This window comes from Rhinichthys klamathensis, unplaced genomic scaffold (assembly GCF_029890125.1).
Source record: "Rhinichthys klamathensis goyatoka isolate OS25496 unplaced genomic scaffold, OSU_Roscu_1.1 h1tg000242l_1, whole genome shotgun sequence".
Lineage (NCBI taxonomy): Eukaryota > Metazoa > Chordata > Actinopteri > Cypriniformes > Leuciscidae > Rhinichthys > Rhinichthys klamathensis.
The window spans coordinates 2,183,849-2,209,642 of NW_026606764.1; the positions used below are offsets into that span (position 1 = coordinate 2,183,849).

General features: G+C 37.3%; 1 protein-coding gene across 2 annotated transcripts in view; it reads left to right on the forward strand.

Annotated features, from left to right (window-relative positions):
- The first annotated feature begins 7,598 nt into the window (after positions 1 to 7,598).
- pak1 (p21 protein (Cdc42/Rac)-activated kinase 1) overlaps positions 7,599 to 25,794 on the forward strand; it is a 57,653-nt gene continuing 39,457 nt past the window's right edge. Inside the window, exon 1 of one of the 2 annotated variants that reach the window (XM_056265903.1) lies at positions 7,599 to 7,777. Coding sequence is in view for 1 of the 2 variants with exons in the window: in XM_056265902.1 (XP_056121877.1) it covers positions 8,026 to 8,046 (21 nt within the window). In the remaining variant the exon portion in view is untranslated. Of the gene's footprint in view, positions 7,778 to 7,830; positions 8,047 to 25,794 lie in introns of those variants that run through there. The other variant, XM_056265902.1, reaches the window with a different exon arrangement.

Sequence of the window (25,794 nt, forward strand, 5' to 3'; positions counted from 1 at the left end):
AGTCCAACTGACTTGTGAAGCCGTTATATAATATATAGGCTATAATATATAGGCTACCGTATATAAATATAAATCAGTGCTTGAAGTGGGGAAAAGGTGCCGGTGTCCCCGGGGATGGTTTGTTGGAGGGACGTAGTTTTGGTTTGAACATTGAAATGTGAACCGTTTAACAGGGTCCCACCCATGGTCCCTCATGCGGTTTATTTGTTTTTGCAAAAGGGCCTTTTTGGTATCATCTACACATGCAAAGTTGGCCATGGGAAGTCAAACTATCTTTTTCTTATACTGAAAATGTTAATTTCCTGCATCTCTTGGAATATCTGAATGCCAGGTCTTTCCTATATCTGTCATTATTATCAGAACACATTTTACATGGGGAAAACCAATTGTTTTGGTCTATAATTTATTAATTTAAGAAGGTCCATACTTTAAAGCTCTTGATTCTAACTTGTCCTTGAAAAGTATAGCATAGGCTAGTTCTTGTAGGCTAATTGTTTAACTATTGCATTTGTTTCAATAAGGATGTAATTACAGCCCAATTCGACATCGAAAAATGCTACCAAATTGTGCTACCAGCATATTCATGTTGTTTGAGTCTTTATTAACGTCCATATCTTCCCCTACCCCTACCCTTCTCCCTCTCTCTCTCTCTGACAGCGAGTGAGTTGTCTCACAAACCCGCCTCTCCTCACTCACTCGTTTCATTTGCTCAATATTGTTGCTGTTCCAGGGCTTGAATTTCAGCGTGGGATTGCGCTTATTGCGCATAAATTTACTCATTCACGCAGATTATGAGCTCACAAGTGCACATATTTTTGGCCGAACTGCCTCTAAATGGAGTTCGTTTTTGCTGCCTATTGTGGCTAAAGAGTCAAATACACACAAATTGGCTTTGCAATTAGAGGCCCGTTTCAAAGAAACAGTTGGAGCCCCCACATGGAGACACTCAATGGCTCTGTGGATTTGTTTGGAACTATTTTTGTTGGTAAAATAGTGCAAAAACAGACAAAGTTCTAAGACTAAAATAAAGGTCACCTAACATTAACTTCTTGTTTATTGAACTGTTGAATGAAATCAATAAGCTATCACATTTGCAATTGTGCTGATATTCGGGAAAACAGCACTCTATAGAGGGGTTTCACCAACGTCACGTTCTGGGCGGTAACCCGGATGCGCGGCCATTATGGAGGCACTCGGATGTAAACAACAGCATGGATTGCACTGTTCATGTACTACTGAACACATTGTTACACTAATAAACCACGGAAAAACACGTGGTAGGTGCGAAATCATATAGAGAAGGACTTGGGAAGCAGGACAGAGCGAAACATTTTGACAAACTAAAGTTAATATGTTTTATGTGGTCACATTATGTGGTAGCTGCTAAAGATCCGAACGAGTTAGCTTCTCTAGCACGTAACATTACTGCAATTCTTCCATCTATTTATTATCCCGAAATAAGATACGTTCAGATTGTCAGTCCAAAAAAGCACATGAAATTCGTTTCAAGTTACATCCATATGTGGTTTGAAATCCTATTCAAATCACATATCAGGACATCAGCCTCAGTCTGAACGCTCGGATTTCGCGTGGTATGTCTTAAAATGCAAACGTAATTTATAGGAAACATGCTGAAAGTCACTGCCGAAACAATGCTGTGTTGTTGCAAAGTGCCGGACGAGCAGAAAAATATTATTTCTGAAACCGGCGCAGACGAGCGTGGGAAAAAAGCAGTAGCTAACGTTATATACCAGCCTCCTACAGTTCTGCCGTAGTAGTCCAGCGCGGCGGCTACACATTTCCATGTTGTAACATTTAAAAAAGACAACATCTAACATTATATTGCAAATGCAACCCCTCCATCAACGCAAAGTCATTGCCATATTACCAAATAACATGCATGGACACACACGTCGGATCTGAACAGTTGCGATACACAGTGTGGACATCATTTTAGATCAGATTCCAATTTGATACAAAGATAATCGGATTTGGACTGACAGTGTGAATGTAGCCATAGTTAACATTAACTGCGTCGACATTTTAGCCATAGTCAACGCTTCATTTACATGTGTCTGATGCTGTACCTCTCTCAACCACAAACGCCTTCTTTCATCAGTTTTTTGCACTCTTCTCTTTAACTTTTGACAGTCTATAGCACTCGACATGTTTTTTCCCGATGTGACCGATTGGTACAGACAAAAACTCGACCATTTTTCAGCAGCAATAATCAGCCAAATTTGCGAGTCCATTCAGTTCAGTGGCATTATTCACGTTCTGTGACTTCCGGATTGATGACGCGTCGTGAAACCCCTCTATGGCCTGTTCTAAATGAGCTCATACAAGGACATTTTTTACCCATATCTTGAATTTTGGGGGCATTTTTTATTAATTTTAGTGGCATTTTTGCCCCTAGCCCCCATTCATTTTTGTGAATTGCAGGGAGCAGGGCTCTTTTTTGAGTGCAAGCGCGGAGGCCCCTACTGTTGTGAGGCCCGTTTCAGGTGAAACATGTGAAACGTAAGCCGCGTTTCCACCGCAATTGCCCGGAACAATTTGTCCCAGGAACTTTTTTCCCAGGAACTTTTTTTGCCCCAGACCGGTAGCTTTCTGCGTTTACATCGCGGTCTAAAGTACCGGGTAAACTGCGCGCGACTGCTCATTGCTTGCTTGTGACGGACAGTAGACTGTAAAAGACAGTAATCAGTTTTGAGCGCCACATTTATAATAAATATGGAAGAGATTCACACTGTGCTGCAGTTGTTTGAGATGTATTGGTTTACTAACCAGGTAATTAACAAAACGGCAGAAAAGAGACGAGCACTGATACTAAAGCGTGTTCAGAAAGCTCGTAATGCTAACGTTAGATCTAAAATTAGACAGCGTATGTTATCAGCTATTGCGGACATTGACCGTGAGAAGGCTGGGACGAACGCGCAGAAAATTTCTCTTCCGCAAATACGCTTAATAAAGCCTGAATCTCGTCGTCGGTCCAGCTGCCTTTTTTATTTTTATTAAATTCCATATTTGCAGACAGACAACTCTTACTGCATGGAACTTCATTACTGCATGAAGCCACGAACTGCAATAGATTCTAAAAATTCCGGTTAAAATAAAATGCTGCGCGGAGTTATCCAATCATAATGCGGCGTGAACACAACCAATCAGCATGTTCAGCGCACAAGCCCCACCCGCGAAAGTTCCTGAACTTTGAAAAAGTACTACCTCGCGAGCAGGGACTTTCGGAGGGGGAAATATCTACCCGGAACTTCATTTAGACCCTGGTTCCTGCGGTGTAAACACACCGAGTACCAGGCCAAAGTTCCTAGTTCCTGGGTAAAGTTCCTGCGGTGGAAACGCGGCTGTAGTATTGCGTCGAAGGTTTGGACTCAATCGCAGCTTTTCTGTGGCCAAGGACCGCCCAAGAGGACGTTTGACTGACATGTAACGCAAACAATTACAGTTCATTTTGTTCCGTGGCATGTTTAGGGGCGTGTAAAAATATAATGTTGATGTCGCTACAATAACAGCGTGCACCTAATAAATTATTAATTCAAGAACGTGCAAGTTTACTGCAACAATGGAGCCGCGAACTTCACATACTTTTGAAAATCCAGCGTTTAGTTGATCCTGGTAAGCGCTCATTGTCACAGTTGTAAAAACGACGGCGTTATTCTCCAACGAGGGGTTTTGGCGTCATGGCATTTGTTTCCAGGCCGACTGCTAAAGAACAGAGACGCAAAGAATTCCTGTAGAGTTCAACCATTCAAATCGCAACTTCGAAACTCCTGAAGTTTTTCCAGAAAAGTGTGGCTGTTGTCTATTTGGTAGTTCTCCCCGTTAAATATCGATGGTCAAGCCCTAAATATAATATAATATAATATAATATATGAGCAATATCACACAAGTAGCAGTGCGATATGGCTGTATATCAGCACGGCCGTGATTCATACATTCTCTTTTTTGAGGACCAAGTATTAAATTTCTGGTTTTAGTTCATTTTGAGAGAATATTTGGGGGATGATTGCAAAAATGTCTATGTGGTGTAATCGTCAAAATGTTGTAGATGATCTTGTTTAAAAAAGGTGAAATTCTCAATAAAACACCATATCAGCTAGTTTGGCATAATCTTACAACTATGTAACAGTAAATAAAAGTAAATGGACACCATTGTTCTGAATATTATAATTAATTTGGGGAATCATGTGAGTCAAGTCAAATTCCTGAAGTGTCAAGGTGGTGTAACCACCATTCAAGGAGTCTTTTGGTAAATATTGTGTAAGAAGACCATGTGACAGGGACGGACCCCTGTGAAACTAACTGCTGCATGCAAATGTTATTAAAGGTGCTCTAAGCGATGTCATGTGTTTTTTAGGCCAAAACATTTTTTGTCACATACAGCAAACATCTCCTCACTATCCGCTGGCTGCCTGTCCCCTGAACACACTGTAAAGAAACGCGATCTCTGTAGACAGCCCATGCTTCACAAACAGCACCAAAAACAAACTGCAGCGACCCGCTCCCCAAAACATAACAAACTGTTCCAGCCAATGACCGACAAGAAGGGTTTGGGGGTGTGGTTTGGGGGGTTAGTGTGCGGATGAGGAGGAGGGAGGGTCTAGCTAGCCTCCGTTTTGTTTGACAATAGTTCGAACGTCAACAAGAAGTGACGTCACCCAGGATCGCTTAGAGAACCTTTAACTCTCTTTAAAATGTGAGGTAATTTGACAATTTTAAGGTATGGTTAGGTATTCTTAAGTATGTCAAATGGTGTGACCCCGGAAATACATTGATAATTCATCATTATCATAAAAATGATTATTAACTTTAAAAATTACATTTTAAATATTACAACCAAGGCCACATGATTACTTAAGTGTCCATGATAATGCCTGTCAAATTTGATTTTAAACTGAAATGTTAATGGTATAACCAGTTATTGACTTCTGTTACAAGCCTTTCTGTTTGGAACTCTTTTCAAGTGTTCAATGTAACCAATGTAACCTCAATGGTTCTTGTGGAAGCTCAAACGTGCGTGAATGAACCTCGTTGGTTCTTGCAGAAGCTCAAACGTGCTGTGTAACACCAGAATGAACCTCACTGGTTCTTGCTGAAGCGCAAACGTGCTGTAAGTTAACACGAGAATGAACCCCATTGGTTCTCGCTGAAGCTCAAACTTGCTGCGTAACACGAGAATGAACCATATTAGCTCTTTTCAGGTTTTTTTTTTTTCAGCATTGACAAAAATAAAACCAATTCTGCTGAACTTGTTGACTGTCATGCTTGATTTTCAGTCACAATTTCTTCAACAAACAATGGCCTTTGACTCTAGAAGCAACAATCAATTGGCTTTTGTCAATTGGCGTAACCAGTATTTTAATTATATACAGGACAATTAATGTGGACTAAAGTGTAATACCGGTAATGTAGTTTAGTGTAATAATAACATGGTATTTATTTTTACATAATTTGTCAAAGATTATTTAGAAAACAGAGCTGTTTTCAGCATACATGCTGAACATACATACATATGTCCTGCCAAATATTGTAAACACGACTTCCCACCTCGTAAATACGAACTTGCCAGGAGGACTTGAAAGCACCATTGAAGCTTATAGAGTAGAGTATTATGAGAGATCGAGTGTAGCTGCATTTACAGTATATAGCATTTTCCTTCAGGTCAGTCCTATATTCATAATAAAAACTCAGTTTAAACGTCCGCAGCGATATCTTGTCCTCTTAACGGGGTTTTCCCGTGCCCTGACAGGCTAATGTCAGTTGGGTGGGTCTTGCTTCGTGTTTACAACAAGTTCAGTCCTTTCAATATAAAAGTCTTCTCTACTGACTGGCTCACTCATAAAAACCGTCTTTGCCGCCATCTAATGGCGAAATAGTGTAACTTATGTTGCTGTTTACGGTCAGGAACTATTTCCAGCGGAAGGAAGGCTTTTAGTGATTTTACTTCATGAAAGTGGCATATTTGGATTTAATATTTGTATTGCGTGGTAACCGTTTTATAAAAGCAATCGACTAAACGAGTGTATTAACTGCATCAGATAGCATTCATTCTTCAGGTTGATATCCATATTATATCCCAAAAAACAAACAAAAAAACAGTTAGAATGTCCGCTGAGGAAAACGATATGTTCCTCTTTCAACTTCCTTGTTCTGACTCACTTATAAAGACAGTCTTTAGTTTACCGCCATCTAATGCCGTAATAATGTAACTTTCACCGAAGTCCATATCATGTCCATAACACGACCCTTTCTCAATACCATACGGCGTAATATTTATTGAACAACAATATTTAAATTAACAACAATAGCCATTATAAAAGACAATAGGAAATAAACACAAGCAAACAGTTCAGTCAAACAGATTGTAAAATTTTATATTATTTTATATAGTCACATTTGAAGTCTAAATAACTACACAAAAAACAACAGTAGTATTTTTGAAAATGCAATGACAGTCTGCGAAGGAACTGTTGTATAAAATATAATGTAATATAACATAATGTAAAATATAATATAATGTAGGCCTATATAAAAAAATATATAATCAGGCAACATTCTTTATTAGATTTGAATAGATTTTTTAAAAATCCCAAACCAATGTGTGACTAATAATATAAATGAACCCATGGCTTTCCAGAGTGATGCTGGTGGAGAGAGTAAAGTCATATTGGAACATGTTTTTGAGTCAATAAGACATGATGATCAGGGGCAAAACTGAAAAAGTCTGTATGGGCCGGATGAGAGACTTTAGCTATATGGGTTTTGTTTGTTATTTATGCCTTAAAAATATTGAAATAAATTAAAACAGTTAAATACACAAATACAGACATATGAAGAACCAAACCAACCAACAGTTTTCATGATTCATTATAATTTTGGTATTAGGAACTAAATGCTAATAAATCTAAATAGTTAATTTGGCTATTTTGATGAGTTTATTTGTATGATATTACATACATTATCCATAATAATAATAATAAAACCCTATTTACTAAACATAGGTGCATTGAGTTCACCTTGTTTTGACTAGTAGCCTGTTAACTGTTAATTACCTGCAGAGGGCGCTGAAATACTTAATAATGGGGTTTCGCATGACATCATTGGAGAGTAACCTAGTAATTTGATCAGATAAATGCAAAGCCAACAACAAATTATTTTTCTACGTGTACAAGCCAGAATTAACTCATATCCTAGCTTACATTTAATACTTTGTCTAAACTAGTGCATACCACATTTAGACAATCCCATAGGCTAAATCTATCTATCTATCTATCTATCTATCTATCTATCTATCTATCTATCTATCTATCTATCTATCTATCTATCTATCTATCTATCTATCTATCTATCTATCTATCTATCTATCTATCTATCTGTCTGTCTGTCTGTCTGTCTGTCTGTCTGTCTGTCTATAGGCCAAATCTTTTCTATTTCATATCCAAATATCTCGAGTTTGTATGATGAGATCAGCTCATCCTCCAGCACACATGTGGTGTGTTTAATATTGCATGTTCCTCCTCCACTGGTGCAGGTGACGCGTCTCGTGAGCGCAGCGCTGCGTGGGGAACTAATGACCACTGGGATCGCGCGTGGGCGGCGCTTCACGCAGCAGGTTTGTGTGTGTCTCTACAGCAGTGAGACAGACAGAAAAGACAGACAGGAGAAGACTGGAGCAAATGAGCACGGGGAGACACTGAATGCGTGACAGAGCGAGGGAGAGTCTGCTCGGGGAAAATCACAGTCGCGTCTTTGGACAGAGGTGAGTGCCGGTTGCTCTTTACTGCTGTCACGCGAGTCGCGTTCACCGGGATCTTGCGTGACGCGGAGACGCGCTGGCGGCGTGGGGCGCGTGTCTGTGGAGAACAGACAGAGAAAGCGCTGCTTATTCATTTCAGACAGCACAAGGATGTGGGTTTATCAGCAGGAATTGCTCGGATTATAGTGATTTTTCTCCTCGTTTATGTGGTTTGAGATCAAATAACACCGTCTGATCTCTGCTTTAGTTACATGTGCCTCCAGCAGCAGAAGGTATGCTTGCCTTATATTCAATCTAGCAACATCCAAATATATGCATGTTGGATAATAATAATAATTATAACAATATTTGTGTGATATTTATATTTCTCAACATATTATTTTATAAACAATTACAATATAAACGTTAAATAATACAGTAATAAATATTAATATATCTAAATGCATCAACATTATATATTTAATATAACTATATAGTGCTATCAATAATGTCTGTGTAATTTATATCAATGTGTATTTTGTATTTTTTTTTTACATGGGCTATAATACAATATGTAATAAAAACATAGCTATTTAATGTAATTAAATATAAAATATAAGTTCAATATGTACATAATAATAATGAATAGTAAATATAAATATTACACAATTAATTTTTGTGTTCTCATTTATGGGTTACTTTATGCATTTTATGTAAAACACTATATTGTTGGCTCTGATGAATTTCTTATGTTTCTCTATTGTAAGTGGCTTTGGATAAAATCGTCTGCTAAATGCATAAATATACATGTAAAAATAAGGGCCTAGTTGTCCAACAGTCTGATGTGCTCATTCACTGTTTACACTGTTGGGCGTGTAAGCAGCTCATGACTGTGTTCAGAGACTGGACAAGTGAGAAGTCCATCGTCCAAAAATACTACAAGATTGCTGGTGGAATGTATATTATATTTTGGAAAAGATTCTTTAAAGATTTTGGTAAGAAGATCCAAGAATCTGAAAGGATTCAGCTCTGGATGAACCAAAATTGGGAATCTCAGGTTCACCAGTGGGTGTTGGATTCTTATTGGATCCCTTGGATCGTTTCCAAATTATGATTTAAATACCATTAGCATTCCTTCAGGATTTTGAGAAAAGCCATGAACCTTGTCAGTGATCGAACTACATTGGGTTAGTTAGTTTGGCTTCTTTTGTCATTGGATAAAAATAAAATATACAGGCTCTTAATATGCTGAAGCTTTTACAAGTGTGTTTATTTAAAAGCATAAATTCAGAACGAAATCTTTAGGGTTATTGCAGTGGTGTTTCAGTATATTTGGTGGATCTGTTTGACATAATAGTATATGTGTAAGATAAGAGCAATGGTTCAGCTCACTTTGGACTGAATGGGGTCACATGGATCAGCAAAATCCTTAAAGCAGTTAAGTCAAGCGCGTGTTTCTTCCGGGATATTACACCAAGGTCTGATATCTGTAAAAGGCCTGTAGAAGAAGCTCTCATACATGCACTTTAAAGGTAACGAGGAAGTGGCAAACAGCACAAATTGATCATTCCAATGTTTCACTTCTGAACCAAAATATGAATCAACCAATTGGCTTTTGCAGTCTCGCTTCTAGTTTGTGGAGCACAGGGTTTTCATTCTCACAACGTTGTCGTCATCGTTTAATGAGTATTTTTAGCAGTGAGATGGCACCATTGTGTTGCATGTTTTGAGTGAGTTGAAATGCTCATCCAGTCTAATTTTGTCTAGGTGTGATGTAAGCATTTTTGCGTGTGGGACTCTAATTGCTTGAACGCGCATGCATGAAGTACCAGTGTCTGCAGATCTGTAGATAGTATCAAACCTATTCATTTATTGGGGTTGGGGAGCTGTCAGTGTGAAGTGGGGGTCGCTGATTCAGAAGTGAGCACACCCTTGGGCCACACGTCACCATATGGTTTCAGTAACACCCTGTTTATCATCCCAAAACATGGGACAAAAACACCCCAACCACCCCTCAAAGATGTGCATTTGGCCTAGAAGCACTGCTGTGACTTCATACTCATTGTTATGTGAGTGTGTCTGACTGTACTTTTTGATCTGACCAGCTTTGCAAAGGAATTTTACAGTTAGTTAGAGCAAATGATAAGCAAGAGATTTCTATAATCAGTAAATGTGTATTTTCTGTCTTTAGTTTTTAGTGCATCTCTCTGGGAAACTTGCATGTTATGGTGGAAGGATGATGTGGAAATTGTTCGTTGCAATCAGTTTCACAGCAACTAAGGTCAAATAACACACTTGTGGTGTTGTGTATAAAATTTGTGCAATTTTGATATAATTATGAGATTTGTATACCAAATCAGAATATGTGCATGCATGCACAGAAAGTTCCTCTATTTTAAAGTGCAGTATGTAATTTCTACACAAACCAACTTGATTTTATATTGTAGACTTCAGCAGAAAATGTAAATGCCGCTTACCAGTGCAAAATTCGTCATCACCATTATGCTAGGGTATTATGGTTGGTTGTGAAAATCGAAAGCTAATACCTTCAAGTTGCTATAAATGTTTTTAATACCTCTTTTTATTATTTAGGATGTACACTATCTTTCAAAAGTTTGGGGTCGGTACGGTATTTTAATGTTTTTGAAAAGTCTTTATGGAGCCGTTTACACGACACCGTTTTAAACTTAAAACGGAAAACATTTTATGCGTTTTGTCCGTTCATTTACATGACAACAGTGTTTTGGGGGCCTGAAAACGCAAAATTTGAAAACGGGTTTCAAAGTGCAAGTTTTTAAAAACAATACCATTTATTGTTTTGATGTAAAAAACGCGAATTTGTGAAAACGGTGACGTGATGCGCATGTGTATTACGTGTTTAGTCTATCGACACGTAGTGATTCTTTACAAAGTGATATCGCCAACTACAGGCCTGGCAGCATAATACAGCGTTTTTAGTCCTTTTTGCAAATCTGTGTGAACGGTAATCGATTTGACAATGTTATGTCTGTACGCAAAAAAAAAAGCAACGGAAAAACTTTTCTGTTTTTAGTACATCATTGTCAAGTAAACGTACCCTTATGCTCACCAAGGCTGCATGTATTTGATCAAATTGAAGTAAAAACTGTAATATTGTGAAATACAACAATTTAAAGTAACTATTTTCTTTTTGAGTATATTTTAAAGGCCCACTGAAGTGCCTTAAAACACGCAGCATTATTCAATGTGTTAATGTATTTTCCACTTAAACAGGAAGACAACGCATGACATATTGAGCTGCTCCTCCCCTTTTTAAAATGGACAATAGCGTTTCATTTATATCACAATTTGGCCAGAGCTTTTGAGCTCGGTAAAGCCGCATTTGACTGCTTATGACAGCCGTAGTCTAATAGATTCCCCTTTAATATTTAATATGAAGCAAAAAACAAAACATAAAGCAAAACAATGAATGTAACCGTACTGAGGATTAGTTTAAAAAGTGTGTAATTTATGTTGGTGCATACATAGCACCGGTGTGTAATCTCTTCTACTTGTCAGTGCTGTTTCTAATGCCAAGTCTGTCTAACCGCTTCTCCTAATCTCCTCCATATCGCTTTAAAATGTAGGATTCTGTGTAGAATTCAAATGGATCCGATTCGTTTTGTGGTCTGTGCGAACTTCATTTGCCCCAATGTAAAGCATATTTACACTGTCTGAATCATTCCCTATCCCCTATAGTGCACTATTCACCATTATAGAAAATAGTAATTGTATAAACAAGTGACCAATTTCAGTCTCAGCTGAGTCAGCTTTATAATGTGGTGGGTGGGATGGTTTAGATTAGAGAGCATTTGATTGGACAGAAAATCTGATAAGAACCTGAAGTGCAGAGTGATGTCATCTAAATTGTTGATCCATATTGGCGGAAGTGAGAGACGTAAACTTTGAACGCTTATATCTCCTAAATGCGAATTTTGTGAGTTGTTCAAAGCGTTTCTGTTGATTGTTAGAACACAGCCGCCTGACTCTGAGATGGCGAACGGGAACATGGTTTGTGTACTAACATTAGCAACACATTATTAGCTGTTTAATAACATAGTCAAGCAAAAGACTAAATATATTTATTACCGTAATGTGTCCGACGTTGTAGAGAGTGATACCATTGTGCAGCGTTTACCTCAGTAAGTTGGCCGAGTGGATCTCTGAGCTGGTCTGAGTGAGTGGAGGCGGGGCTAATTTGCATATCCATGGGTCCGCATATACTAAATGAAGCAAGGGTTTAGAGTTCATGCTGTTCTTGTGTTCTTGCTGAATAAAATAATTAATTTCTTTTCTAAAATAATCCTTCTGAGCTTACATGTGGTGATCTTTTTTTTATTTGTTTGTAGAAAAACAATGGAAGAAACAAGTTAGAGTAAAAATAACGAGGTTCTACTGATGGAAGTAGAAGCATGTGGGAATATTCTTTTAATCTATTCTGTTACTAACAAAAGCAAGAATGCAGATTGTGTTAGCCAGTTACAGCGGCGGACAATGCAGCTACTCTGTATCGTTGCAGAGAAGGGAATAAAAAGGGTTTAATCTTAATGTCACGTCCATAAAAAAGAAGAAGCATTGCACAGGAAGAGTGTAGGAGTCAGTAGTGGGCTCGGTCCTTTAGTGTCACTGGTCAGATGCCTGTTTGGCGTAGTGATTTTCATGTGACTGCTTAAAAGTCTCATATAATTAGCAGAAAGATTTCCCTTGGTCTTTTGAAATAGTTCATTGTATTCTGATTATGAAACTAAGCTGAAATGATGTCAATATAACGAAACAATACTGACCTGACATCCATGTTGCTCCCATTATGTAGTTTGTGTATTCATATTAAGATGGACTTTGCTCAGGAGGAGGTGTATAACAAGAGCTGAATGCCGCATTCAGAATTTTATAACTTAATTTACTTCTGCAAGTACAGTCCCTGCGTACCTTTTGAAGGTTCAGTGAGTTTGTAGCATGCGTGCAGGTTTTGAATTTGCGTTCCTGTGGCCCATTTTTCCCCTGCCTTTTTTATTGTTATGCAATGCCTGTCACTGTACGTTATCATCTCAGCACAAGTCCCCCGAATGAGTTCAGAAGAAATGAGCCACGGCATCTCTGTCCGCTTTTCCTCTTCCAACCCCCTTTATTTAACCTGGATCCAACTCGTCCTCACCCTTTTTCCTGCTCAGCTTGTACTGTATGGCACATTGGTTTTGAATTGTCATGCTCAGGACAGTAAGAAACCACACAGAACACCCTAACAGTGCTTAAAACACCATAGCAACCGGATAGCAACATGCTAGAAACCGCTCAGAACATCTTAGCAACTGCATAGCGACATGCTAGAAACTCTTTTGGGACACCTTAGCAACTCCATAGCAACGTGCTAGGAACTACTTAAAAAACCTTAGCAACTGGATAGCAACGCTCGCAACGCTCTGGCATTCATCCCACGCCCTTATATGACAGTGTGTTTTACAAAAATCTCAATTTTTTATATTGTTGGTATATAAATAGTTACTGTACAACATGCTGCATTCATGTCATGAGCTTTACCTTGTTAAAAAGCTTTACCTTGTCTAGGTATTAATGGACTTTGGCGGAGGCAACCATCATCTGCTGCGCGTCGGACGGTTCACGCCTCGCCGTCGTCCATTAATACCTAGACAATGGACACCTCGTCGGGCATTAACCCTTACATACAACACAAGAGAGGATGAAAGTGGAATAACATACGCACATTTCTTTTTAACAAGGTAAAGCTCATGACATGAATGCAGCATGTTATACAGTAACTATTTATATAGTTACACTTTCATTTTTTTTTTTACCTATAATTAAAACACACAGGTAGGCATAGTATAACGGCTAACTAGATGTTTGTTTTGATACAATAAATTGTAAACGGATACTTTGACTGCCTGTTGCTATGGTTACTCACAGCTGATGTAGCCAGCGCATTTATTTATTAATTTCGAACAGTAAACAGTCAGTTTCACCAGAACTCCTTTAATAGGTGTCCTCTATCACTTTTTAATGGACACCCTGCAGCCAATCAGAATCGAGTATTCACCCAGACCATGGTATAACTGTATTTGTTAATGCTTCTCATGTGATCTGCCAATTTGAATGGCATGGCACCGCACTCCTTGATTCTGATTGGTCAATCGTGCCATCCAGCGGTATGTTATTCCCCAATAACAACTGGTAAAAAGTAAAAACTGATAACAGGCTCATCCGGGTAACTGAAGTCAGTAGCGCTTTACGCTTGCTAGGAAGGTTTTTTCCTTGTGAAAGTTTTGCAGTTGGTGAGCTAATTACATTTTAATATAAAAAATTAAAACTCAAATCAACATTTTGTGTACAGTTATTTAATTGTCATTCGGTAACGCGGACTCGATCTCTTGTTTCACACGAACGCAGCTGCTGCCATTTTGAGACGATTGTTTTGTACACTGTAATGGATTATAAGATAACAAACAGGTACCATTTTAAAATGGTTCCATCTCAAATCAATATCTCTTATCCCCATAATTATTTATGTGGTGCAATGCAGTGTAATAAGTGGTATGACTGTACCGTGTCCCTTAAGTATTCGTCTAATTTGAACTTGCCGCTTGCTAGAAACTGCTTTCTCCTCGGAAGCTTTACATTTAGAGAGCTAATAAAATATTTTAGATCAATATTTCATGTCTAATTATTTACTTATGTGGCAAGTAGCCGTGTAATAAGTAAGTAACCTCTGCTTCTCGTCGGGGTCCTGATAACCCTGTCAAGGTTTATTCTGCGATAACAATTGGCTGGATGTAGCCTACATTATCCCTTACATAAAACTGGTTGTTATTTGTGGTTTGCTATTGGTGGATCTCCTGTGAGTGACGGGTTGTCCCGCCCTCACGCCAGTAAACGCATCATCAGAGAAGAGAGAGATGTTGCTGCAAGAGGGAGGGGAAGTTATTTTATTTAAAGATTATGAGGGCACATGAATTAAAAAAATATATAATGATATGCACTTGATATTATGTTAATTATAAAAAATCATTTATAATAAATACTGCAATATTCCATAAAAAATAGGAATTTACATTTTTATTTTCATGGTGTCTATAGGCAGATTCTATGATGCTTATTTTAGCCAAATTCCCATGCACATTTACTAAAGCTGCACGATTAATCTTTAAAATAAATCACAATCTCGATTCAAACACCCATGCGAAAAACCTGATATAGTTTTACCATAAATTTTCTGGCCATGAAAATAGCCACAGAAGCTGACATGACGTTAAAAAACAAACAAACACCCAACGCGATCATATTCCAAAATGACAACGATTCGCCTGTGTCTCTGTTGACAAAATCACAGCAGAACATTGGCGCTGATTTTGAGTCAGAGAGAGCAGATCATGTATGAAACCCACATAAGTATTGGGATAAAAGTTTAAAGCTTCGATATAAACACTGATGTCTATGGAAGCGATCAAAACGGAGCAAAATCCTTTTTGAAAGCAACTTGACGCTTCAAATAACGATTGTATCAAATATATCGTTACACCAGTAGGTGGCGACAAGTGACTGTATAAAAATTTATTTTTCATTGAATCATTCATTCAAGAGATTCGTTCAAAAACACTGATTCATCCAGTAATGAAACAAGTGCAGTATTTATTAGTGAGTCATTGAATCTTTCATTTATTCAAGTTAATTAAACATTTTAAATAGACTGTAGCAATTAACATTTTGTCAGATCCTCTAGTAAATTACATATTTTGTTTAGTTGTTCAGAATCGTGATTCTCAATTTATCCAGAATCGTGCTGCTCTATACTGCAGTATTCCATAAAAAAAATAAGATTTGTCATTTTTTCTTTTATGGTGACTTTAAAAGCTATAGCTATAGCTTATTTTAGCCAAATTCTCATGCGTATTTACTATATAGTGTGTCAAATCAATCAGAGGTCTTGTTAGGATGCTGCCTTAGAAGGTAACGGCCTGTGTGGGGAGTAGATAGCAAGAATGAACTAGTGACTCATGCTTTTACACCTGTTTCACATCGCATAATGTCATCATCACAGAGCTGCTTTGTGTATCAGTCATTGTTTGGAATGGAAAATACCTGGATGAGAGTCTCATGAGTCTGATTCACTCTTGACCTCTCAAGCAGCGGTTGACAGAGACAGGAAGTTCATAAACGTCTCGAGTTCCTCTAAACTGTGTTAAGTTCTGTATGACCTTATGAGTCCCAAGCCTCTTGTTTCTTATTTTAGAGATGACTGTATTCTGTCATCACTCATATTCCAGCAGAATCCTTTAAATATGAACTTCATTTTCACACCCCCACAATATAAACCATAAAACAAACTCCACCCACTCTATGTGCTCTGATATGACTGAAACTATAAGAGTCCACTATAAGAGTTTAATAAGAGTCCACATGCATAATTCTTTGAGGAACATTCAACATTCAGAATGGGCCCACACAGTTTCTTGAAGTTTGGTTGATTTTCACAAGTTAACATCATGTTTAGATTAAAGCTCCAGTCCGTAACTTTTTTTGGTTAAAAATTATCCAAAATAATTTTTTGAGGAAGTACATAACCAGCCAGTTATGTGCCTTAGCTCGATTCAAAGCGGTAAGCTTGTAATAATGTTTTTAATTCCAGTGGTACTGGTGTATTTCCGCGGGAGATTCGAGCATGTCTTTGCGTCATTACGTCACATCTGTACACATAAAGAAGGAGTCTCGGCTAGTATAAGCTATATTGCGTGTGAGGATGTTGGAGGTGGAGATTTATAGCCTTTTCTCACAGCGCTTGATATAATTAAACTTATCAATTTGATGGCGGATCCAGAAAGGTTCAAACGACAATCACCAGTGACAACTGGAGACTCACCCGCTGTAAAATGCAAAAGACTTCGTTCGGACTTCGGAGTGGCTACAGAAAAAAAGAGACTGCAACCGAACCCATGCGAAAACAAGGATAATATCAGAAGGGCTTTAAATGTAGTCACGCAATATTGTTAACATTAACAATTTGAGAACAAAGTATAATTTGCACGGTTTGACGTGATATAAGTGATCGTTAGATTTAATCAGCGTGATTTACTGCAATGCTTTTTTTCCCTTAGTTGGTCAGAACAAAAGTGGATGTTACTTACTTGTTCGGAGGACATTTTCCGGTGAAAATTATGTTGGTCATACTTCCAAAAAGTAGAATCTGTGATTCTGAATGCCAGTATCCACACCGGCGGTGACTGACAGCCGCACATTCTCCTCAATCATTGGATTCATCCGCGCTGTGCCGTGTCGAGGCACAACCTACGTAAAGTTGATAATTCCCTATCTATCAAAGTAATATAAGCGAATTCCGCGAATGACTGCAATTGCAGATTTCAAACAGAGATGCGACAAAGAGGAAAAACTACGGACTGCAGCTTTAAATATAAGTGTATTTTGCTTTGTGGCATTAGCAGATATTCAAGTTAAATTCTCTGATTTAAAAAAAATATATATATATATATATGTATAATTTTTTTTTACTGGGAAACAAAAAGATACTCATGGATTGGAGAAAGTGTGGTAATGAAAGTTTTTTTTTTTTTTTTTTTTTTTTTTTTACTTCTGCATAAGTGGACTTCAAGGAAATAATAAACTGCTAGAAATGTGTGAGATAGAGCCCCTTTGAAAAGTGAACTCAAAGGCAGAAGACAGAGAAGTATGTGTGTGCTCCGCTGGAGCGCTTCACTCCCAGCATGCCGTGCAGGCGTGCATTATTCAGCGCGTTGTCATGGCGATGGGCACCTCTGAGTATTGGGCTTCAGGAGGGAGGAGCTGGACAGCTGGTGGATGGAGACAGCTGCGTCATGGATTCTCCTCATTTCCAGTGTGTGTGAGGGGTGGGATAGCAAATATTGTCAGATTTTGCTGTGGATAATTTTGTCACCAAGGTACAGCTTTTTACCTTACTTTATGAAATATGCTAAATCTGACCAAACTTGTTTTTGGAAACTTCTAGTGACATCCACAAGTGGAGGAAAAATAAAGTTATACTTGGGAATAGAGTAATTAGTAGTGGGTTATTTGTATATGTATATATATATATATGTGTGTGTGTATATATGATTAATCACGATTATTCAATTAGACCGCACTAAAAAATTATATATATGGTATAACATTTGATTTGTGATTTTATTTGTTTATTTATTATTAATAAATATATACTGAAAATATTATATAATAAATAACCAGTAGTGGTTATTTGTTATTTATTATTTAAATTATTTATTTATAAAAGCATTATAAGTGTGGTATATCCGTTGTGATTTTATGTATATTATAAATATATATATATATATATATATGCTTTGGTATTGTCACACATATATATATATGTGTGTGTGTGTGTGTGTATATATGATTAATCACGATTATTCAATTAGACCGCACTAAAAAACTATATATATGGTATAACATTTGATTTGTGATTTTATTTGTTTATTTATTATTAATAAATATATACTGAAAATATTATATAATAAATAACCAGTAGTGGTTATTTGTTATTTATTATTTAAATTATTTATTTATAAAAGCATTATAAGTGTGGTATATCCGTTGTGATTTTATGTATATTATAAATATATATATATATATATATATGCTTTGGTATTATTGCCATATTAGTATTAATAATACCAATTAATAATTAGTATATATTCCATACCATATATTAGATATATTATGGTATATTATATATTAGATATACTATACGGGGGTTGAATAAGTTTGATTGCAACTGTATGTATGTATGTATGTATATATATATATATATATTTAATTAAATGTTTTAATTAATATTAAAGTTAATATTTAATTTATTTATCTATCAAAGTAATATAAGTATTACTAACAATACTTACTTGCTAATTATTTATTATATTTATATTATATTAATTATAATTATTACCATATAATTATTACCATTATTCTATAAACCGATGATTAATATTAAACTGCATTTATATATATATATATATATATATATATATATATATATATATATACACACACACGTTTTATATAAAAGCTTTTAAAATGACTAAGCTTACATGTTCTCTTTTGAGCTCTTTGTGAACCAGTCAGACATTTTCTTTCAGCTGCCTTCTCAAACCTTCACTGCAGCAGCAGTGTTTGTTCATGCCTTTCAATGCATTTAAATTCACAATATTTTCATAATCTCTTAATTTTCACCAGAGAAGTGAATCGACTGACATGTTCCATGTGATTATCTGTTTGTAGCACGTCACACTGTCAGGTGCATGTGCTCTAGAGTTAATCAGAGAATGGTTATAAAGACCATTTGTATGGTTTTGTCATCTCTTAACCTAATACGAAACTCCGAGTTTGTTCAGCTAGTTTCATGCAACGGGCCATTGGCTTGTCTGACCCATATCAGTAACTCCCAGAGGAGGTTTCCTTCCACTTTCTTTCTTTTTTTTTTTTCTTTCTCTCGCTTTCTTTCAGAATGTAAGTTCACACCCTGGGTTCTCTGCTCTGTTCTGAAATTATAGTTTGGCTCAAATGTTCATTATTGATGGTCTTTAAGCAGGTAAACGGTTGAGTGTTCTGCTTTATTGTTGTTATTGAACAAGTTCCCTTATTTGACCAAATCAAATGCAAGTGCATGTTAGGTTTAGCTGCCAAACAGGTGTGTATCTGGGGCTGGAGATGTTTTGGGACTGACGTGCTGTTCTCAAACTATGATTGCTGGGAAATCTGTTTCTCCGTGCCAGAGCAGACACTGTGCCCTCGCTGTACACGTTCATCATTCATCACTCAGACAGCCATCAATCACCCAGCATTCCCTGCATTCTGCACCGTACTCGTACTCTCATGCTTATCCACTTAAAAGTGATGGAGCCTGCCCAGTGCATTGTGGGATAGCCTGTCTGGAGCACTTTATCTGCTTTTCCCCTTGATCTCTGCTCAAGAGTGCTGTAAAATAGTCCATCTGCAGACCTCAGAGGTTCGATCGCTCGGTCCGAACCAGAGTTCAAGCCATACTTCATCCTAGAAGTCAATGCATTTGTTATACTCTTGGCTTGTTGCAGCAGGCATGTAATAAAAGTGGTTTCTGTTTTGTAGTGTAGCTAGTTTTGATCTAAAATGCAGATTAATGTGAAATAATCTTCAGCAGTTGTCTTAGAATGTCACAACTTGCATGGCATGCCTCAACATTTCACAGCAATCAAGTGATCCATTTAATAAAATAAAAAGAAATCCTGCTGGAAACTCAACACATTTTCTAACCTGTTTTCCTCATGATTGTATTTCACTGTTTCCCCTATGTACAAACAGGTCTGGTTGACATAACTTTATTTCTATTACATACACAATATATATCAATATAATAATAATAATGTAATAATAATATATAGCAATGTTATTTGAGTATATACACACACACACACATTTTTAAATGACATTTTAAATGCTCTCCTGTTAAGCTGTTTTAAGAAACTGTTAACAAATATTAATTTTTAAAATAGCCTATACTGATTAGTTTGACTGACTGATTAGACTGATTAGTTTGACTGATTAGATCCATCTGTGTGTATATATATATATATATGTATATGTGTGTGTGTGTGTGTGTGTGTGTGTGTGTGTGTGTGTGTGTGTGTGTGTGTGTGTGTGTGTGTGTGTGTGTGTGTGTGTGTGTGTGTGTGTATTTAATGTGATGTTAATTGTTGTGGAACTACTTCTTCACAGTTTTGAAAAGGGTTCAATAACCTCGTGCATCTCTGAGCAACATACATTGAATGAATAAATCAGTGACTCGCTCATTGCATTTGTCGCCACACACTGGCATGTCAATGTTTCCTGCAGAAAGAGTCACTGAAAATCTCCCACACTAATGCTCCAGTATAAAATACGAATATTTGCCCATTTATATTTTAATCTATGAAAAATCATTGTAAATCGCTCCCCTCAAACATGCACCATAGTTGGACACAAAACAATTAGTCTTTCTTTCTCTTTCTTTGGTCTCTTTCTCTGGTTTCAGCACGATATACCTGATACCTATGAGTCTTCTGTTATAGCAGCAGAGGTGAGTGAGGTTGGTGGGGGTGGTTGGATGAATAATAGAAAAGATCTATTCCTCCACAGGCTATGCATTGTTCTCATTTCACTCCTAAAATCTCTCCCAAGCTCCCAAACACACCAGAAAGTTCATAGACAGGAGAGAGAGTTTATTCTACATACATGTTTTTGTTTTCTTACATATTGATTTATTTACTTTCTTAATTATTGATTTATTTTTCTCTTCTTAAATATTGATTTATTTATATTTTTATCATTTATTTTTTATATTTAAATATTTATAGAATTGAGTAAAAATATAATTATTAGAGGTGTTTGCAAAGGCAAATATTACTATTACTTTTGCTCATAAGTGTGAGGAGAGGTGTGATCATACTTTCAGATATCCACCTGTTGGATAAATATATATATATATATATATATATACATATATATATATATATATATATAAGTCCTGGCAACCACCGAAAATATTTTAGCATCATACCGGTGATGTTTCTGTGTGCATTCACCTCTTGCATTTCTATTAAAAAGAAATCTAGTTTTGATTCCAAAGGAATCCAAGGGTGGGTCAGGGAATGTTTTGCACATGATGTCATGAGATTACAGTACTTTGACGGGCCCTTAGAGAGAAAACAGAGAGTTTTAGTTGGCTTTGAGCGAAAAGTTGAAACGCAAGGCAGTCTGGGATACGTGCAGCATAACTACAGCAATGGGACTTAAATTGAGCTGAAGTGTCTCCCTTAAGCACTAGTAATATGATCATCATTTTGCTGTCTTTGGAAAAAGAAGTCGTAAAAGCCATTGTGTGTTTTGTATGTGTGCATGAGCCACAGTAATTTTCGTTTTTGTGATCCGGTATTGCCTACGTTGAGAGGACTAAATGTTCCCGCAAGAATAGTAAAACCTGAAATCACCTGCATAGTAGTGGGCACTTAACAGTTCCTATGAGATAATGTCTTAATAAACATAATGTATAAATTCTTACTTGTAATAGAAAATGCTAAAAGGTTTGTGTACAGGTAGGATTAAGGTATAGAAAATTCCATTAGCCCAGTATAAAACAATGGAAGTCAATGGAAAGTCCACACCAACATGTGTATGCGTGTCTCTGCATTATAGAGGTTTCCTGACATCAGCGATAGTTGTGATTTATCTTACCACTGTGCTGCTCACTTTATTTTATGTTGGGTACGAACATTAAGCGATATTACACCCAATCTGCTCCATCGGCACTGGAGCCAAACCTCCTGCTCTGCTGACATTACTGTCTGAGAGATCGAGAGAGATTTATTTAAGAGGAGGAATGGCAGGAAAATGGGTGGGTGGGTGGGTGGGTGGGAGGGAGGGGGGGTGGTGATCACGCGTACTCTGTGTATTGACCTATAATTCGTAGGCATCAGGGTGCCGCTATCTATATATGCGGGGTATTGTTGAAATCACTTTTGAATGTTTGCTCACTTTTCACTTTGGGTTTAGAATTCACAATCTCATGTACTCTCTGTGTATATGGGGCGGCATTACTGACCACAAATTTTACAAGTTAAGATATTTGTCAGTGATGCTATCATGCTATATAAATATATATAAAATTGTGTAGAGTAAAGGGTTGAAATTGGTAGGATGTGATATAAGTGTAAATGACTATAAATAAATAAATAAAATTATTATTATTCAATACGATATAAAAAAATGGCAAATATTACTAATGTTAATTATAATATTTCACTGTAAAATAAAATAAAAATGCATTCCAAATGCACAATTTGATAATCACTATTTCAGTTTTAATTTGATAAATCGTGCTGTCCTTCTCAATGGTAGGTTAGGCATTTTTTTTAATAAACACTTTTTTTGTTATACTCGATGAAACTCTTTTTTCAAATCCTGATAGCAAACAATAATGGAAGTGGTCTAAATATAAAATGAATTACAAAAAAAATATAAAGAATTGTTCGTCCAATCATTGCCTCCGATCTGAATGCAATGATGCGATGTCCTACCTGCATGTCAACATATGTATTTCCATACCTCCGCGCTCCCTGCTCGGGCAGACATAACCCGTCATCAGCACTTTTCATGCTATGCAGAGTTGTCATCGGGTGCTGTAAACAAACACCAGCCACCTTTCACAGTTCCTCCTGAACCAAAACAACAAGCTTATGCTGCGTTCACATCATTACATAACCGTAATTACAAGATGGCGACCCGTGAAGTTGTTCACGTCCTCATGCCTTTCTCTGGTAACACCATCAACGCTGAAACCAATCTAGTCAAGTGGTACAAGAGCTCTGTAAGTTGTTTACGTTCATTATTATTGTAATGTTATGTGCTTTGAGTCATGAGGTAATAACGCCGTCTCTCGTGACACTTTGCAGACTCTGCTCTAGCTTGTTCGTTCATGTGTTTTGAAGGAGGCGTGGCTTTGGAAATGCTTTGAAGGGAGGGTGGGATCTTATGCTTTCAAAGCTAGCTTGCTATTGCTAGCCTCTCTGAATTTGCCATGATTATTGCCATGAACTGCATAAACCAAACAATATGCAAAACTTTTAGATCACAATCTACCATGTGACAACCACAGGGCTCCAATCCGTCCCCAACGACACGGGAAACAGGAAGTACACACTTTCAGGGGAGCCATAAAACTTCAATTTATGTCCCATCATTTGTCCAGCAACCAGACGGGCCGCATCCCTGATGCTTGGAGGGACGGCAGAGCTCAAACGCACCGGCATAATCTATGAGACACGTCTCAGCGTGAAGCTCCAATCTAGACCTATGTGCGTCGCTCACTCAGAGGGGCATTATTAATGAGACCCCCGGTGAAATGTTAGTTTAAGGAACATACGGCCATCTTGCTTGCCGAGTCCTTTGGGAGACGAGAAAGAGAGACAATAGCATCTATTTTTGGGGGGTGGAAAGGAGGGTCTCTACGGGACTCTAAACTCAAGGGGGAAGGGATTATATCCAGGTTCGCTGCACAGGACAAGAGAGCGGATCTGTGATGGCACATTCTGGAGTTTGACTAACAGAATGGCCTGTAAGAAACTAAAGACAGTGTCTGTGAGGTCGATTTTATTGATCTGCTTCTGGCTCAAGGTTTTTCCTTAGCTCGGTACTGCTGAGTGCTGTAAGATGGGCTCTGGATCTCGGATCAATACCGTGACTCATGGGTAATTCTTCCTTGTCAGACTACAGCGAGACTCAGGGTAGAGGAATCCAAACATAGCATGTCTATGTTTAACCGTACAATCTCTCTTTATGACTAAAGCACATAAAAACGGAATCAGCTTTAGGTGTATTCAAATGCATGAATTGAAATGTGAGATTTATTTTAAAAGCATCTGATGGAACATTTATACAAAGCGTTTGCTGGATTTGACAGCAAGTTACACTGGCATTTAAGAATGTGAGAGTTGATATCACAAAATCGTTGACCAAATTGTGCATCCCTAAAAATAAACTTGAGTTTTTGCCATGATGTTCAATTAGATTTTTCCCAAATCATCCATCCCTACATTTAAGTATTGATTTTACAGTATTTTTATACGCTAAACAATTTTGGTACTGTGTTCGGTCTCCACTTGATGTCCAATCTGTGCCTAAAGCCCAAAACCAGCTGAGAACCAATAATCTAGATTACATTTCTTGTATTTGTGTTTGTCTGAAACTACTTAGTACAAATTTATTGCCCAAAGTCAGCTAAATTTGACCCAAAAAAAATCCTTTTGGGGGAAAAAACAATAAATGAAAAGTTATTTTTTTTCTTTTAAACAATTCTTAAAATGCAGAAAGTTTTACGTTACGGTTAGGTTGTAGTATTTACAGAGACATTATTTTTTGGAGATACAAGGGTCCGTGGCTCTACCATTGGAGAAAGCGTAATGGCTAACTTGGATCACATGTGCCTTGATAACTAATCACATTACAGCCTGGACGTCATTGAATTTCATTCAGAGTTGTGCGACAGTCAATCACTGTTTGTGGATACTAAATGAATGAGAAGTGCCGTAAACTGAATCATACCTGTCGCGACGCTCAATTGTCTGTGACTTCTCTTATAAAACAACATGTTCTTCAGTGTAAACTCTAAAAATAGATAGATCCAGAACTAATGTTTAAGTGCAAACATATTGAAGATAAGGCAATGAGCTCTTGATTCATTAAATGATAAGCTATTTCCCCACAAAAGCGTAGTGAAGCCTCTCCTCCATCGACATCCATTAAAAGAAATGACCTTGTCTCCTTCCCTGTGTACTGCAGCATAAGCAGGTGTTACACTTTTTTTGGCTAAGGTTGCAGGCTTGCCTTCAAGTGGCTTTGGTATTTATAATTAGCTTTATTTTGAAACCGTATACGTTTAAGGAAAGTAAATGTGTTTGTGTGTGAGAGAGACAGACGTGATGAAGTCTCCCTCCATCCTCCATGAGGTTTGCCATGCTACCAGTACAAATTGATGGTCCGGACAGTTCACTTGTTAATTTGTGTGTTTGCATGTTATGCTCAAGTTTATCCAACACTAATCCAAGTATCCAAGACTAATCCAAAAGCTAAGCCAATTTGAACCAGTCTGACAAATGTTGAGTTTGAGTATTGTTATGGTCACTGATGAAATCTTGTGTTGTAGGGCGTCATTTAATTCTCTGTCTGTTGATTTCTATGTAAATTGGCCATGTTTCTTCAGTACCATCTGCTCTAGTTGGGCTCTGGTCGTGGCAGCATCACGACTCCAGATATTGGATGATCTCTTTAGTTCCGCTACACACACGCTTAACTAGCTTTGTTCTATTAACATGAACCTAAACCCCCAAATTTAATTTTGTTCGAATAACAAACAACATTTACTTAATTTAGAAGTTGTTTTCAAATTGTGCACATCCCCAGATGTCCCCAAAGCCTTTTGTTTTTATTTTTATTTATTTGACATAACAGATATT